Here is a 15,973-nt window from a genome sequence, read left to right as displayed (position 1 = left end):
AGCATTTGATATAGATATTCTAATGACATTAAATATAATTGGGGACGTGGTAGCAGAAACAGTAGAAATATTAATAGCAAGCCATGTGTTGATAAGTTTCCAATACAATGAACACCATCTCATGGCGAATAAGCATTGAGATTAAATATATTCTTCTTGTTATTTAGCAGACATAATAACAACGAGACGTACGATTCTCTCCCGTCTCCATTCATTTTTCTTCTCATACATTTCATTGCCCTTCAGTGTTTAAATGAATTCATATATACTTTACATGTGCACTACCTAGGCCTTGACGACATATTTATTGACATAATGTAGTAGTCATGGCCACTTAAATGCTTGGTTTAAACGGTTTGCAATGTTTTCATGCAATAAACGTACCGCGGTTGCAAAGTTAGAACCTTTCAAGCAGATGGAATAGATAAAGTTTGTAAAATCGTTCATGCTATGGTGTACGCCAAGCTAGGATTAAATCATTTGCAGAACTTTGTTCCTTCACTTGCAAACTCAGCACTAAAATGCTACATGTGTTGCTGTGCCACAAAGCACCACACTAAACAATGACAGTTACAACATGTTGGTAATTTTGTATGCGGTTGGATACTGGGATATTTGTCCAGAAAAGTGTCTTACGGCCCAATAACTATCCTTTCGTGATTAATGCATGCACTGTAATATACTCAATCAAACAATCAACACACACACACACACTTAACAAAACAATTAAATCAGTTAACTAAAAAGGTGAGTAAATCAATATACAAAAAACAAAATAGAGATAACAGATAATTTTCATAATATATTGCTGCGGTGATCACGAACCAAAACTGTTCGTGGGTGCGTTGATATCGGCCTTAAGGAGATCTAGTTCAGACCATAATAATTTAACATCAACGTTGTCCAAACAAGCCAGTTCCGTGGCGATATCAGCAAATTTCAACTAGACCTCCTTGTGTTCCCGACAATAAATCCCAAAGACACGTTATCAATGATTATTCTGTCTTTACCGTGAGTGCCACACATACGATTAAATAACTTTAAAGGTTCATAATATTCTTTTTAAAGCTTGCTTATTTTCTCCAGAGCTTTATCACCGTCATCAACATGTTTTTTCATGACACCGTCGCAGTCGGATGCGCGTAAAAGATCGTTTTGCATTCTACAAAATTCAAGAAATATTCCTCCATTCGCCGTGGGAATCAATTTGGCAATATCGCCTATATTAATGTTCCTGGTTTTCAGCCTGCCAATTTGGTTATGAAAAACAAAAACGGCGTTCTACCCTAGGTTCAATAGTTTGTTCAGATAGTTTTTCATGCAATGTTTGATGTGTCAAGTCGATGACCAAACAAAGGTTTTGTTGGTGATGGAAGTTATTGCGATAGCTATAACTGCGCTGTTTATTAATGTACAGCAGTCACCGGACTATATGATCCGGTATTTATGAGTGCAACAACATGGCTTCCAGGATACATTTTGGTATATCTGTCATTGTTTGTGCGGATAACATTGTCAATCACATGTATTTGTGAAGCAGTGAACATAATCACGAACGTCCCGCCTCGGCACCAGCCCATACGAATCGAAGTTATAAAAAATGGCGCTAGGACTAGACGAGAATGCGATCTAATGATTACCAGGAACACCACAGGAATCTAAAGTAATTATTCTTGTATCACATTATTGTTATGTCTTCCGTGGCGTCTCAAGCACATGAAAGTTGGAAGACGACGTGATTGTACCGTTTTTCATCTCAGTCCTTGCCTACGTACGGCTCAACGCGTGACGAAAATCCTAACTGCACTTTTGGGAGTGATTTTAGAAATTAGGGTAGGGCCTGGAGAGGGGGAACCAGGACGAGCGATCCTCATGTATACAACGAAACTTTTATTTTTCTCGTCTTCTTCTTCTTCTTGTTTTATTCTTTCCTGTTCATGCTTTTGTTTGTAATAAAAATGTTTGTCCTGCTTATTTCTGCAGTTGCAAAACCTGTCTCATGTTTCCGTCTGTCTCTTTCCAAAATCATCCAACGAAAGAGTGATAATATGGTGATGCTATTATCACTGGCGCTGACAAAGAATCTTGCAAGGAAAATTACACAAATCCAAGTTAAACTGTTCCCCTCTTGGAAGCATTGCAATTGCATTCGTAGATGTATTACTGTCGTTGCCCGCACCCACAGCAGTTACACCCCAATACATAGTATTCAAAGTCGAAGCGATACTTAAGCAGATGGAAGGAATATGATAGTTGTTGATTCGTGCAAACTAAATTAACCAAATCTTGTTCGCCGTGACATGGGTGTGCTTTTTGTGGCAGAAAATGTTGATGTAGCTGATTGATGTTTAGATTGAACAAGGTCACAAAGAGAACTGCTTTCTCCTGTTTCATTATATTTAATCAAAGTCACATATATATAGAGGGCAATTTTATTGCCAGGAATGAAAACAAGTAGGTCGATTCTAACTTTTATTCAAAATATGGTGGATTGATATAAAATATGACAAAGATGTAGACTGAATCACACCAGTCAAAATTGCATTTAAATCCGATCAGTGGATCATGTTTTTGACTTTGATATCATTTCTGAAAGGGTCCCAAATTATTATAAAGGCTGGATTATGAGGTAAACAAAATACGTTCCTGGGCGTGTTATCGTTTTAGCGTTTTTCTTAAAATTGTCTTTTGTTTGATTAATTAAGGTTACTGTATTCTTCACTGAAGATACAATATTGCTCTCAATATTGATATTCATATTTTAGCACTATAAGCTTCCTTTGCACCACTAATTAAATGTAATTGAAATAAATAAATTCTAATGGAGTGAGTGTTGACGTCATCATTTGGCTGGATACTATATTTCTTTTAACTCACCTGCTTGGCAATACAAATATAATATGCAGTATGGATATTATCTTGGAGACCTTTCAAAGTAATATGAATACATTCTCTTTAATCTCTTTCCGGACTCTAGTCAGACATAAATGGAGAAATGACAAAACATGTTCTAGTAGTTTTGCGTTTAATATATTAATATCATATATTATGAATTTTTATTAAAAAAATAGCATAATAATTTCAGGTTGAGTTAGTACTATAAAATATTTGAATTACAATAAAAGAAAATATAAAAGTGTCTAATAAATGTTATTAAATTTTTGAGGTTTCCACAAAGTTCTGCAGTTCTCGAGTCACTACTTACGTGGCTTTGATGGGATATTAAAGGAGCACGTAGAAGATACAGGGCTTGCATTTCCATTGCATTATATTTACCATGCAAAAACGTAACGCTAAAGTTCATCTTCACAGTAATATAGTTTCGCCCAATGAAACGTAAATACAATAAACTGAAAACAGTTTTATTTAAGAGAAGTTAACTGTTTTAGCAAGACTTAAGAAACACAATAAATTTAGTACTAAAGCCCGATAGAGCGATTTTAAATAGAAAACGTGGAGTTGGACGTACCGTGCAGCTGCATTGTCTGCCTAATGAGAAGCCTGTCACTCTGTGTGTGTGTGTGTGTATGTGTGTGTGTGTGTGTGTGTGTGTGAGAGAGAGAGAGAGAGAGAGAGAGAGAAAAAAAGAGCGAGCGAGAGGGATAGACACACAGAAGAATTGTCGAGCTTCGGGTCCATGAATATTTACAGAAATAAAATAACTTGTTACAAGAGACCGGCAAGATATACATTTTTAATTATCTATCTCAAAATGTTTATCTAATCACTTGAACTTATGGACATTTTAAAAAAAGTCTAATTATGTTTGCAAGACTGAAAAGAAAAGTCGTATCGGGTAGAAACATGAAATGCAGTCATATTTATATTACTATGTAGATGACCTGATTAAAGTTACTGATAATCCTATGAACGCGTTTATTTGTTTCATTATTTAACTTCTTGCACATTATTACGAGTCTAGCGTTTAAAATAGTTAATAAAAAGATGTAAAACCATCACAAATTTAATCCATAATGTCCTTCAATGAATTCACAAATATCCCAGAATAATAATTTATTTCAAAATTCAATGAGCACTTTGTAATTTTAATGAATACGTTTTAAATAAACCAATCGGACTATGGTCTTTCTCGTACGACATAAGAACTCATATTTATATTACATAAAATAATTATTTATACTGAAACCCATAAACGGGTATTTACATAAACATGCGTTAGATGTATATTGCAAGAATATGAAATGACACTGTGGCGTCTGTTGATAGTATTAATCTAACGTCTACCAGGACCAGATACATGATAATTACCTTTGGGAGTAAACAATTATATTTCCTGTATAAAGAAGGATCTCTAACTAAGAGTGAAATCATTTTTTGCAATGCATACGAAAGGTAAAGGTATATTATCGCTGCAAATTTGGCAGTTTATGGTGATAGCAATAGTTCTGTGCTAAATAAAAGTAAAATCAGAGTTTTTTTGTAATATCAAACTCCCTGACCCCTACGACTTAAATGATTATGTTATCAAATCATGTAAAGTGACCAATGAACATTTTATTGATGGGAAGCTGACACATGCATTACTGTGTTTAAAAGATACAAAGAAATGTGTCCAATGTTGAGCATATTGGTCACTCCAAAGCCGTTTACTTAAGTAAAACTTTAATAAAAGAAAATATTGGCAATTAGATTGGAGTTAATGTTCCAAAGAACTATGATCAAGATGGGTGGTGTTGAGAGTGGTATAGGTTTATGTATTTAACTATAACGGATCGATGCGGAACGATCATCTGACAACGTTTCGTTTTTTCGAAACTCTACATGATTGATTCCAACAGACTTAGTTGACTTTGATATGACAAAAATTGTTTTTGTTCTTTATCAGCTTACCACCAACACACTTGTTGTTCAGATTGTTTTTGACATTTGTGAGAGTTAGTTTGAATTGCATGTTACTTAACAGGTTTAAACCGTTTCGTTGTTTTTTTAAAAAGACGGTAAACAAAAAAAATATTAGGCAACATGTTGCTATTCAAGTATTCTCAAGAAAATATCCTAATTCAAATATGTCGATATTCGTGTCAGTTCTAAACCTGAGTGTGTTAATTCTTTCAGGACCACGTGGTAGATGGGTCTTTCATGACCAAGCGTGTTATCCTTGTTTGTTGTTGTTGTTAATATTATTATTATTATTATTATTCAAACTCCTTATTTAAAATACGTCCTATCTAATAACGTTTATATCCATAGAAACTATATAAATACTACATGTAATTATGGATAATATAATTAAACCTTTCTTTTCTCGGTAGATGATTCAGTGTTACTCTCCTATAGCGACTTTAACCAGATAATAAAAAGGGACTTTGAATTTTATGCAGTGAACTTTTCTTTGATTTTACTTGTTTTCAATTCATTGCCAAACTTTGATTTCAAAGATAATTTATGTTGCGAAAGGTTCTTACCTACCTACACAGAATCACGCTGGCCTGCAATTAATAGAGAGATGAAATAATATTTTTTTAACAGTGAGTAAACTGTTTAAATTCCAGGAAAAGAATTGTCTCCCCTGGCTTTAGGTAAATCTAGACAAGAATAAAGATGTGCGCTTATAATTTTCAACTCTTGGCAACAGCACATTGGAAACGTAAAGACGTCTACAAGTTGTGCGTTTATCATTTTTCCAGTCTTCACTGTCAGGTTCGCTTGAGTATATTTTATTTTTCGTACAAAAATACGCCAGCTCAGCTAGAACGTAATGTGATACATTATTTTAGTCAGACAAAAAGAATATAACAAGTGTAAATATTTTCAAAATAAATCAATTATTAAAATATTTTCACTATTTATTGTATGAGATGACCGTGCATTTGTGTCAAAGGCCTCTCTATATATCTGAGATTGGGTGGATTTTACAAGTTCACCTAGATTGTTATTTCATTCTGCATTACTACTTTGGATCAAGATCAACTTTAATTATATTAATTCAAAATGTTTCCAGACTCTCAATTTAATCAAAATTTCGTTCCAAAAGATATCGGAACTGCTTCAGTTTTATAGTATTATAGGTGAGCTAGAACATTTATTATCGCTTTATTTTGATCCAAGTTCCTAACCTTTGCTTAATGTATTTCCTTTGCACTTTCCAAACTAATGTTTTGTCAGTGAAGTGAAAAGACTTCTAAACAAACTTTGGTCCAAAGGTGCTAATTTAAATGAGTTAGTGTGTGCAATTTGCCACTAAAATAAAACATAAAATCGTCCCCTTTGATACACCAAACAATTTTCATCTTTTTATAAGTTTGTTTCATTTTTTTCTGTTTCTAGTTAGATTAAATACCAAGCAGAGTCTAATACCACTCATACACGGCGACATTAGAAAAATGAAAAGATAAAAAGAAGAAAGAAAAAAACCTGACAGTACTGACAACATTACGATTCAATAGATTTTAGTGTGATGCAACCAGGTTTTAATTGTATTATTAGTTTTTAATACAATAGCTCTTTAGCAGAAGTTATTCAATTGCAAAATAACTTGCGAATGGGATGTTCTTTCTCAGTTTCTGCCCTTTTGATATAGTCTGATTGTTCACATGTTCATAATTAAGACATAACAGTTGTGTGATATTTAGTTTCAAATAGATGACCAAATTTGTCTATTGTGGTACAAATCCGTAAAAAACGCACGTTGATAATTGAAAATGTAGCCGCCGTGATTTATTGTTGTTGATGTTATTATTTATATTTATTTATTTATTTATTTATTTATTTATTTATTTATTTATTATTATTATTATTATTATTATTATTATTATTATTGTCTCCGTTGACTTATTTTAATGACTAGTAATTACAACAACAACAAAAACAATCCCTAAAATTCAAGTGTAATTAGCTCTACGACCATGTCACTAAATATATTCTTCTTCAAAAGACGTATGGCAAGTGCTACAGATATATGTCAATTCACCTGAACAGTTGAGTCTTTTGTTGATTACGTTGTGTCTTCACCTGCAGTTCTTGAGTAAAATCTCTAGTTTAATACATTCAAAATTTGAACCGTTATTTTCTGATTTTATATTCTCTCATTATTTTTCTTTGTTATGAGAATCATAATTTTAATAACAACAATATTGTGACTGTAAATTGTTTATGTTTTGTTTTGCTTTTGATAACTGTTTACACATTTTTATCATCTACAATCAATAAGCCGATTCCAAAACTTAGATCAGGAAGAGGAAGAAGAATGTACATTTTTATCATTCGTTTGGGCTTTATGATTTATGAGTGAAGACATCCATGGATACAACACACAGAAGTAAACAAAATGACATTGCAACGCCACATTTAACTGTTCCTTGTTCATCTCCCACTGGAGAGATGTGTACTGACAAAATGTATATAAATGCAGAGAATTACAATTTAAATGAGAAGAATATTGTGACTGAAAAAATAATTTGTTTTGGTGCTTTTGATAACTGTTTACACATATTTTATCATCTACAATTAATACGCCGATTCCAAAACTTAGAGCAGGAAGAGGAAGAAGTGTGTAAATTTGCATTATTATGTTTGAGCTTTATGATTTATGAGTGCAGACATCCATGGATACAATAAATAGAATAAAAAGAATGACACTGCAATGGCATATTTAACTGGTCCTTGTTCATCTCCCATTGGTCAGATGTGTACTGACAAAATGTATATAAATGGAGATCCAATGTTGAAAAGGCCAGAACGTCAAAACCAGTCAAATGTAAGTATATTTCTAACTCCAAATCGATGTTTAATTTGTTTTATTTTCACTGTAAATGTTTGTACCTCGTTTCCGTTTAACTGATATTGAACAAGTTTGCTATGGTCACACAATAGGTTTGTGAAATTTAGCTCAACTCCTTTGACATCGCGTCTTTTCGGATCATTTTTTTCGTTCTATTGTGGTGTGGTAGCTTATGTAGTCCTAATGTAATGACAGCTACACTGGAATATATTGTTGATTTCCATCCTTCAGATCCAGTAATATTATGAGTAGTATCAGTATTAGTATTACTTGGAAAATAGTAGTAACAGTATTAATTGTTGTTATAGTAGGAGCAGAGCTAGTAGTATTAGTAGTAGTTGTTGTTGTCGTATTAGTGATACATTATTGTTATTATTATTATTATTATTATTATTATTATTGGTTATGTCTGTATGACAACTAGCAGCATGATATGAGATTATTATTCTGACGACATTAGCTAAAATTGGGGAAGTGGTAGCAAAAGCTGTAAAAATATTAATAGCAACGAGTGGTGATGGTACTAAATATCATAGTTCTTTCATTCGAGGTAGTAAATAATAGGTGTTGATGTTATAATAGGCGCGTATGTTGTTAAAGAAGTAGTATTAGGCGTACTAGTAACATTAATTGTAATAGCTTGAGTATTTAATTCGTTATTTTATCAGTTTTAACTGGACACTTCTATTTGCTTTTCAACATTTCAAACAATTTGAATATTGGTTAATAAAGTCATTCTTCTTTCAGAAAACTAGAGACAGTACAACCCAGTACCTAACATAAATGCAGTCATTGTTGTTCCTTGTTATAGCCTATTTAGGCGCCGCTTCAGCATTCCTTTTTACCAACGTAAAGGTGGATTGTCAGGTCAGCCAATGGACAAGTTGGGCTGGGCCAGGTGGGTTTGGTGAGTATGAGCGCAGCAGGACTATCCTTGCTTATCCAGCTAATGGTGGCACGCCATGCCCTCAAGTTACAGAAACCAAACCAGGTCAGTAGACTATTCAGTTCCTATTACGTATGCAGATTAACCTTATACAGTGTCAGAAATATAGTGTTATAAGTAGATTTGGTAACCTTCTGTACCTGATTACCAAGTTTTAATCAATAGAGGTAATGAGTAATAAGACAGTTTTTTAAATAGAAGTAATTGCAATAGATAAAATACATAAAGCCCATAAGATGAATTCTTTCTGATTACAATAGTTTTACAGTTTCATAAAAGCAAATTTCAAACTTGAATTGCAACCAAACATTTGATATAAGTAGCAACATGTTGAGAAAAAAAGCAATAACAACAACGGGTGGCGGTTGTCTTTAAAGTGTAAATCACTTTTCAATATAACGGCATAGCTTTCGAGTTTAGTAGGCGAAATATTAATGTTACACAATAGTTCACATAACATAAAGAAAGAGACCAAAGGTAATCAAATGAGTAACTGAAAACATGATAGATGGTAATGTACATCGATCAGTTAATCTGTGACAAATTAACTGAAGTTAATAAATACTTCAGTCTTTGTTACTTTTTAAAGTAATTATTAATAACACATAAGTACATTGATATTTACCTAAAAAGGGCCATGATGAGAAAAATCAAAGACAGGATTTGCTATGGATCCCGAGTTTATGATTATAATTAAGCGTGAACCAGAAGCTCTTTTTTAAGGAATTTGTGGACTAAACTAGCTGAAGAAATGTTTATTTTAATTGTGTTCTTTTTCTTAACATACGCTCATTATCTCGACATTCTTTTGCGTAAAGTATTCTTGAATTTCATATATACATACATACATACATACATACATACATACATACATACATACATAAACCTGAACTTCCGATCAGTCCACTTTTGAATTTAGCAGATATCAAAAAAAAAATCTATCCTAATATATGTTTACGGAAAGCTTCAAAAGACAGATTATGAATCAAATTAGACGGATCAGATGGTGTGCACAAGTACTTATAGTCTTTCTTTGAAATCGAATTTCTCTCACAATTTTAGCGGGAAGAAAACTCACAGTAAATGAGACTGCCAAATTGTTTACTGAGAACTTTCTCCGCAGAACAACTCAATCAACTAGACCCAAAAGGACCCTTGGCAATACAAGAGATCTTCTAATCTTGATGGATTCCTCCGGAAGTATTACTCTTGAAAGCTTTAATCAAGCTCTGAAAGACATTGCAGAGATACTTGGGCTCTTATGCCCGACAGACCCGTTCCTAAATAAAGAGATACAATACCATCAAGCGGCTCTAATCCAGTTCTCCGACAAGCCAAAAGAAGAATTTTTCTTCGGTCAAAAGTTCCCAACTGCAGTTTTAAAGAATGCAATACAGAATATACAATACATGCGCAGTTCCACCTGTACAGGAGATGCGTTCAAAGCAGCACTAAACATGTTTCTCAGCAGTAACAAAGGTAATGAAGAAGATGAACTATACTTCAGAAATTTCCTATAATGGCTTCTACTTTCATCTTTTTGTCAATGGTGTAAATCGTTTAAAATGGCATTTCGGGATTGAATATTATTCATAATGTAGTGAGACTCCAAATGAGATATATTCTTTATTTACTTATGAAATCAATAAGGTATATTTCATATAAGCCAGATAGCTGGATTATTTTGACTGTTTTAGTTGTATCAGTGAAGGAAAGACAGAACAGATATAGTGTGACCTAGTTAAATACTTCAACCGGTAACATACATAAACATAGATGAGCAGAGTCGAATATACACGTATTTGTTGTAGACTGACTCTAATTTGCGTTGCTTTTACTGCCAAGGACTAAACAATTTACTCTTTGTTTCAACGCCGTTGCAAAAGCTGTTGTAAATAATTTGTGTCATACATAAACCTTGTGTTAATAAGTTTCCAGTAATGAGAACATCATCTCAGCCGAATTAAAATTGATGTCAAATGTATTTTCCGTTTTTTTTTTGTTTTTTTTTTGTTAAACTTAAGAACAGCGTCACCTACCAATGCCTCCTTTTTATGCGTCTTCTCCAAAATTGCAATGCTCTTTGAACGAGAACCTGTATTTAAATTCATTAATATATACCGAACATATGTACTACACAGGCCTTATATACTGGCAAATTGTATTAGTCATGGCCTCTTAAAAGCTTCATTATAACAGTATGCCATTTTATCATGCACAAAACGTATCACGGTTGCAAAATTAGAACCTTTAAAGTAGATGGAATAGGTAAAGTTTGCAAAACTGTTCATTGTTTTCCTTCACTTGCAAACCGGGCACTAAATAAGCTACATGTGTCGCTGTGACGTAAAGTAGCAAACCAAACAATAGCAGTTGCAACATGTGCATAATTTAGATCGCGGGTGAATACTAAGATTTTTGCAAGGAAAAGAATCTTATAGCCTAAGAGCTGTTCTTTCATGATTAATGCATGTGCTGTAACAGAAGAAATCAAACAAGCAATACACATCCACTTAATCAAACAATTAAATTCGTTAGCAATCTAAGTAAATATATTTAATACAAACATTGATTCAATGTTGTTCTTATTGCAGGAGTCAGAAACAACGCTTACGTGGACAAGGAGGTACTTATTTTGACGGACGGAGAGTCTAATTGTGGATATAACGCCATACAAGCTGCCAATGAGCTAAAGGCTGCCACGTTCCCTCCCAATGCTAACAAGGTGCAGGTATATGGTCTGATAGTTGGAATATCTTCCGACCAAGGACGAGCCGAAGTGAAGCAGTATGTTTCACAACCAATCAACACTCACTTGTTTAACCTAGACACATTTCAGGATCTATCTAAACTGGTGAAGGAAGTAAGGATTCAAGCGAATAATGTACCGTGTTTTCCCATTCAGTTTGCAAGCGGCTAAAATATGTTTTCTCGCAAGACACTTCTCTCAAGTCGATCTATTTCTTTAGTTGAAGAGTCACCAATATACCTTGAATAGTTAATTATCCTTTTTGGAACACATACTATATATATTTATACTTGATTTCAAACTTCAGTAACTTCATCAAGACATGGCTACAAAATTAACATATTACATATTGAGCGACGAGAAAATTGTGTACTGGTTATTTAAAGGCATATTCGAATCAACAATCAATTTTCAAAAATCAAATTGCTTCTATAAAACTTGATAAATGTCCTAAATATTTTGACAGTTCCACTTTAGGGTCACAGTAGCCTGTCCCAAGCTATAAATATGGACGGACTTCGTAGGTGCAGACCCATATAATGATTGCTGATCTAGGTTAATAACGTCCCTTGTAGATAACTACGGTTTCTACATCATATATCTTTCCATGTGAGCTTCAATTACATCTGAACAACCACGACTAATATATTTAAAGCCATTCTGTTTAAAAGTGTGTTTAGTGTTTTTCTTTTCGTAGTAAATACAAAAATGTTTTCAATATTTGACCTTCTGTTTGCTTCGATTCATTTTATTCGTTTATTTTTGAACTTGGAAGACATAAACCAGAGAGTCTTTATTGCTACGCTAGTCTCTCAATTTTATCTTAAAAATAAGTATAGTACAGTTATGTAAAATGATGCGTGCATGTACCATCTTTCCAATGATTACGTTGCCTTGAGATAGTCCCTCGTTGAAAGCACATGTCGGCCGACACTCATTTCATCCATTGTCATGATTATTTCAACTCGTCACTATGTTTCGAGTAACTGTTATATACTTTTTTATTATTAGGTTGCGATATTTTACGTTGCCTCCAATCTTGCTCCATTAGGTTTGTAATGAACCCTTTGTCCCATAATTCGATCTTTTTAAGCGCGAGAATGGTAGCGTTCTCGTTTCTTACCCAAATCGGACATCCTCCAGTGTCCCCGTTGTTTGTGTTTGTGTAAACACCCGAGGTTTTCCAAGGGTACAGAGACTATAAATACGCCCTCAGAGGTCAGAACTGTCCGTCTCCTTTCGGAGCAAAATTGCAAAATCCTAAATCCAAATTTGTATCAGTCATGACTAATTTTATTCAGCTAAAAACCATCTCTGAAAGTGTTATTTTATTATAATGTGAAATTTTGGATTTGCCAAGATTTTGATTTACACAAATTTAGAAATTGTCTTGATATGAAATTTTCTGGAATTTCGGATTTGTCTACAATTCGGATTTCTCCAGATTTTGATTTATACAAATTTCGGGTTCGTCCAGATTTTTATTTGAAGGTTTTATTTTATAGGGAGTTTCTATAATAGGATTAGTACAAGTCTCCATCAATAGGATTATACATTGATGTTATCAAATTTAGTTTTTAAAACATTTATGCTAAGAATTGTTGATTCTTAAAGTATGCATGAAATCTTGTGTATTAAAAACGATTGTGTTTGCTTATGTTGTATAGTAAACGTATGGTCGTGAAGTAAACGTATTAATATGTATGTCAATGTAATTGTGATCTGTGAGTATTAGAAAAAGGAAAAAAGAGAACAGAATAAAAAGTAGAACACAATTTATATTGTATTTATTTACATCATAAATAGTACACATTTCTTCGTTCTTCTCTGTAAACTCTTCTTTCGTTCAAGCCTTTTATTATACAGAAAAATCAATGCAAGCACCACAATCAAAATTCTGCATTCATTTCACCTCAAGCCAGTACCATGTAAACCCAGAATATGTTATGACTGAAAGAATGCTTGCACGGTCGCAACATTATACCTTCAATACAAAAACATGTTCTTCCTCCTCTTCCTAACATGCGTCTTCTTCCATTTCTTTATGCCTACTTTCTAGAGTAAAAGAAGTCCTATGTTAAGAAGGAAATATTGTAGCTGTCACCTTATGCTATCAAGAGTATAGTTTATAAACGACTATTGACAAACGCCTTTATAAATATGATGGATTCGGTTGTATAGATTATATAAGTGAATAGCAAACTTTCAGGATTACAAGTAGAACTGAGAGTTTAGAGTCTAACATCGTTTTCTAATTATTTGGGTTCCCTGTTGAATTGTCATAGAATGTATTTTCCTTCAAATGTGTGCTTCAAAATATGAATTTAAAAAAGAAGCTATATTTCTATGTTACCCACTCCCAATATGGTTAATAGTATTATCGAGGATAACAATTGCTAGTATTAGCAAGGATGACACTTGATTTTGTTTCTTTTTTTCGGGGGGAGGTGGCTTAGTTCTTGTTTTCCTACTCCTCATGTATGCACAGAACGTTATGATCAATATAGGCAAAAATGATCATAACAAGAAGTGCAATTTTATTACTTTCAATTTTAAACTCGCAAGATTCATATGCAAAGTTTTGTTTTGACTGTTGAGTCATCTCAAATTGTGGCAAATACATATGGTATATCTAACATTTATTATCACGCTATGTTGCAAGTATGACGTCGAACAACACCAAAACAGTTCGTGTGTTGATACTGGCCTTAGCAGAATCTAGTTGGTTGGTGATGGTGACTTGTCCTGTCATTATGACGCCATTGCGTTTGATTCGTCCCTCACCATAATCTCTGGTGGCCGCTCTTGATACTACATAATCTTAGATCATTTGCGTTCACCAAAACTCAATACGAATTTCCCCAATCGACATGGTAATCCTTTTGCCGATATCACCTAGTTTAATGCTGCCGGTTTTCAGGTGGCCAATTTGGTTCTGAAATACAAGAACTGCTCGTTCAGCACTCGATTTATTAGCGTGTTTAAATAGTCTTAGATGACATTGTTTGATGTATCAAGTCAGTAAGCAAACAAACGTTTTGTCGACGTTGTAGTTGCCTGGATGACGTTTTTCAATTGTCTGATCGGTTTCCGCCATTGTCATGTCAGTTTTCCTTGTGGGTTTGATCATCATCGCAAATGTCTCTTCGAATTCCGGATTGAATACTTCACAGGCTGATTGACAAGCATGTAATTGCTCTTTAACTGCACCACGCCCAGGTAGGTAGTTAGGTAGTTTCTCATGCGACAATATTTTGGTTCGGTATTATTAATGGAAGTTTACAATTGCTGTCGATACCGATAATGAATCCATCACGTAGACTTGCTCAAATATGCTTGATAAATACATAATCGGGTCGACTGTGCGTGAGAAAATAAGTTCTTAAAACCATTGTTATCCATATTGCCGGAACACCATCCTGTGTGAATATTTGTTTGTGAGTCTACAACGTTGAATACCATTAGGAAGTGGGCATTCTCCCGGAAAACGTTCTGGATTTGTGTGTATTTGTTGCGTCAAAGAAAGAAGATGTGTTTTTTGTATCGGCCATGAAAAACAAAACCCCTTGGTTAGATATTGTCAAACGTTTCATCTTTGTATAAATGCAAGTTCTTTATGTTGCCATTAAGGCCATCTATGAATGGCGCCACGTCGATATTGCAGATAAAAGACTAGCTGGATCATTTTCTTCTAGTGATACATCCCTAGCAATGTTATTCAAATCCTTGGGAACGTCATTACACCTCCGATCATCAGTGGATTCCCCGATTAAGTATAACTTTTCCCATTTGAACATTCTCATGACTAAATCAAGCATCAGTTGAGTCATGTCTGACTCTGATTGCCCGACAATAATTGTCCGGATCGAATTAGTCTGCGTCTCCTGTTGTTTGACTGACGCTGTTCCTTTGAAACGTCAAAGATGTAGAACTCGGAAATAGTAATTTCAAATGTCTATAAGATTGTACTGCATGCGTCGCAGGGTTATAATGAAGACTGACTACGCAATGAGGGTCACAACGGTGAATCGGCGAAACACAATCACTTGGATATTTGCGAGATGTCGAAGATACATTTTAATTTTATTAATTAATTTCAACGGTAGAGATACATAAAATTCCCAATGGCGAGAAAGTGCGTTACGGCGGCGATACTGCATTCGCGATGGGCTCGCAGCCAGTAATTAGACTGGCGAAATATCCATGTTAGAAACATTTACCAGGATATATTTACCGCAGCGTTGAAACCCGATTGAATTTCAGCCATAAGCCACAGCGTGATGAGAATCCATTAATCAGATATATAATGCGTGTTTTCATCATGTGTGGAAAACAGGCAAAACGACATGGAGCATTCAAATATCGCTGGCGTAGAATCAATTCACAGACTAAACGTAATCAGCTCGATATCGATACAAGAACTGTCTGTACGATGGATAATAATAACCGCGATGAAAGGCGATATATTGATCGGGAATAAAAGATATTGTAATGTAATCTGTATATTCTAGTTATTGTGGTTATTGGAAGGCACCGA

The 15,973-nt window shown here is 34.1% G+C and overlaps 1 protein-coding gene across 1 annotated transcript; it reads left to right on the top strand.

Annotated features, from left to right (window-relative positions):
* The first annotated feature begins 8,500 nt into the window (after positions 1–8,500).
* Positions 8,501–13,211, top strand: LOC149777230 (matrilin-1-like). The gene is made up of 3 exons (XM_089942832.1): positions 8,501–8,732; positions 9,750–10,166; positions 11,282–13,211. Exons 1-3 carry the CDS (start codon positions 8,525–8,527, stop codon positions 11,605–11,607), a joined length of 951 nt encoding a protein of 316 aa, XP_089798958.1. The 5' UTR covers positions 8,501–8,524; the 3' UTR covers positions 11,608–13,211.
* Positions 13,212–15,973: the final 2,762 nt, after the last annotated feature.

Source organism: Sinohyriopsis cumingii, chromosome 18 (assembly GCF_028554795.1).
Source record: "Sinohyriopsis cumingii isolate HCF-2022 chromosome 18, ASM2855479v2, whole genome shotgun sequence".
Lineage (NCBI taxonomy): Eukaryota > Metazoa > Mollusca > Bivalvia > Unionida > Unionidae > Sinohyriopsis > Sinohyriopsis cumingii.
Note: the sequence above shows the minus strand (reverse complement) of the source record. Positions and strands in the feature narration are given on the sequence as shown.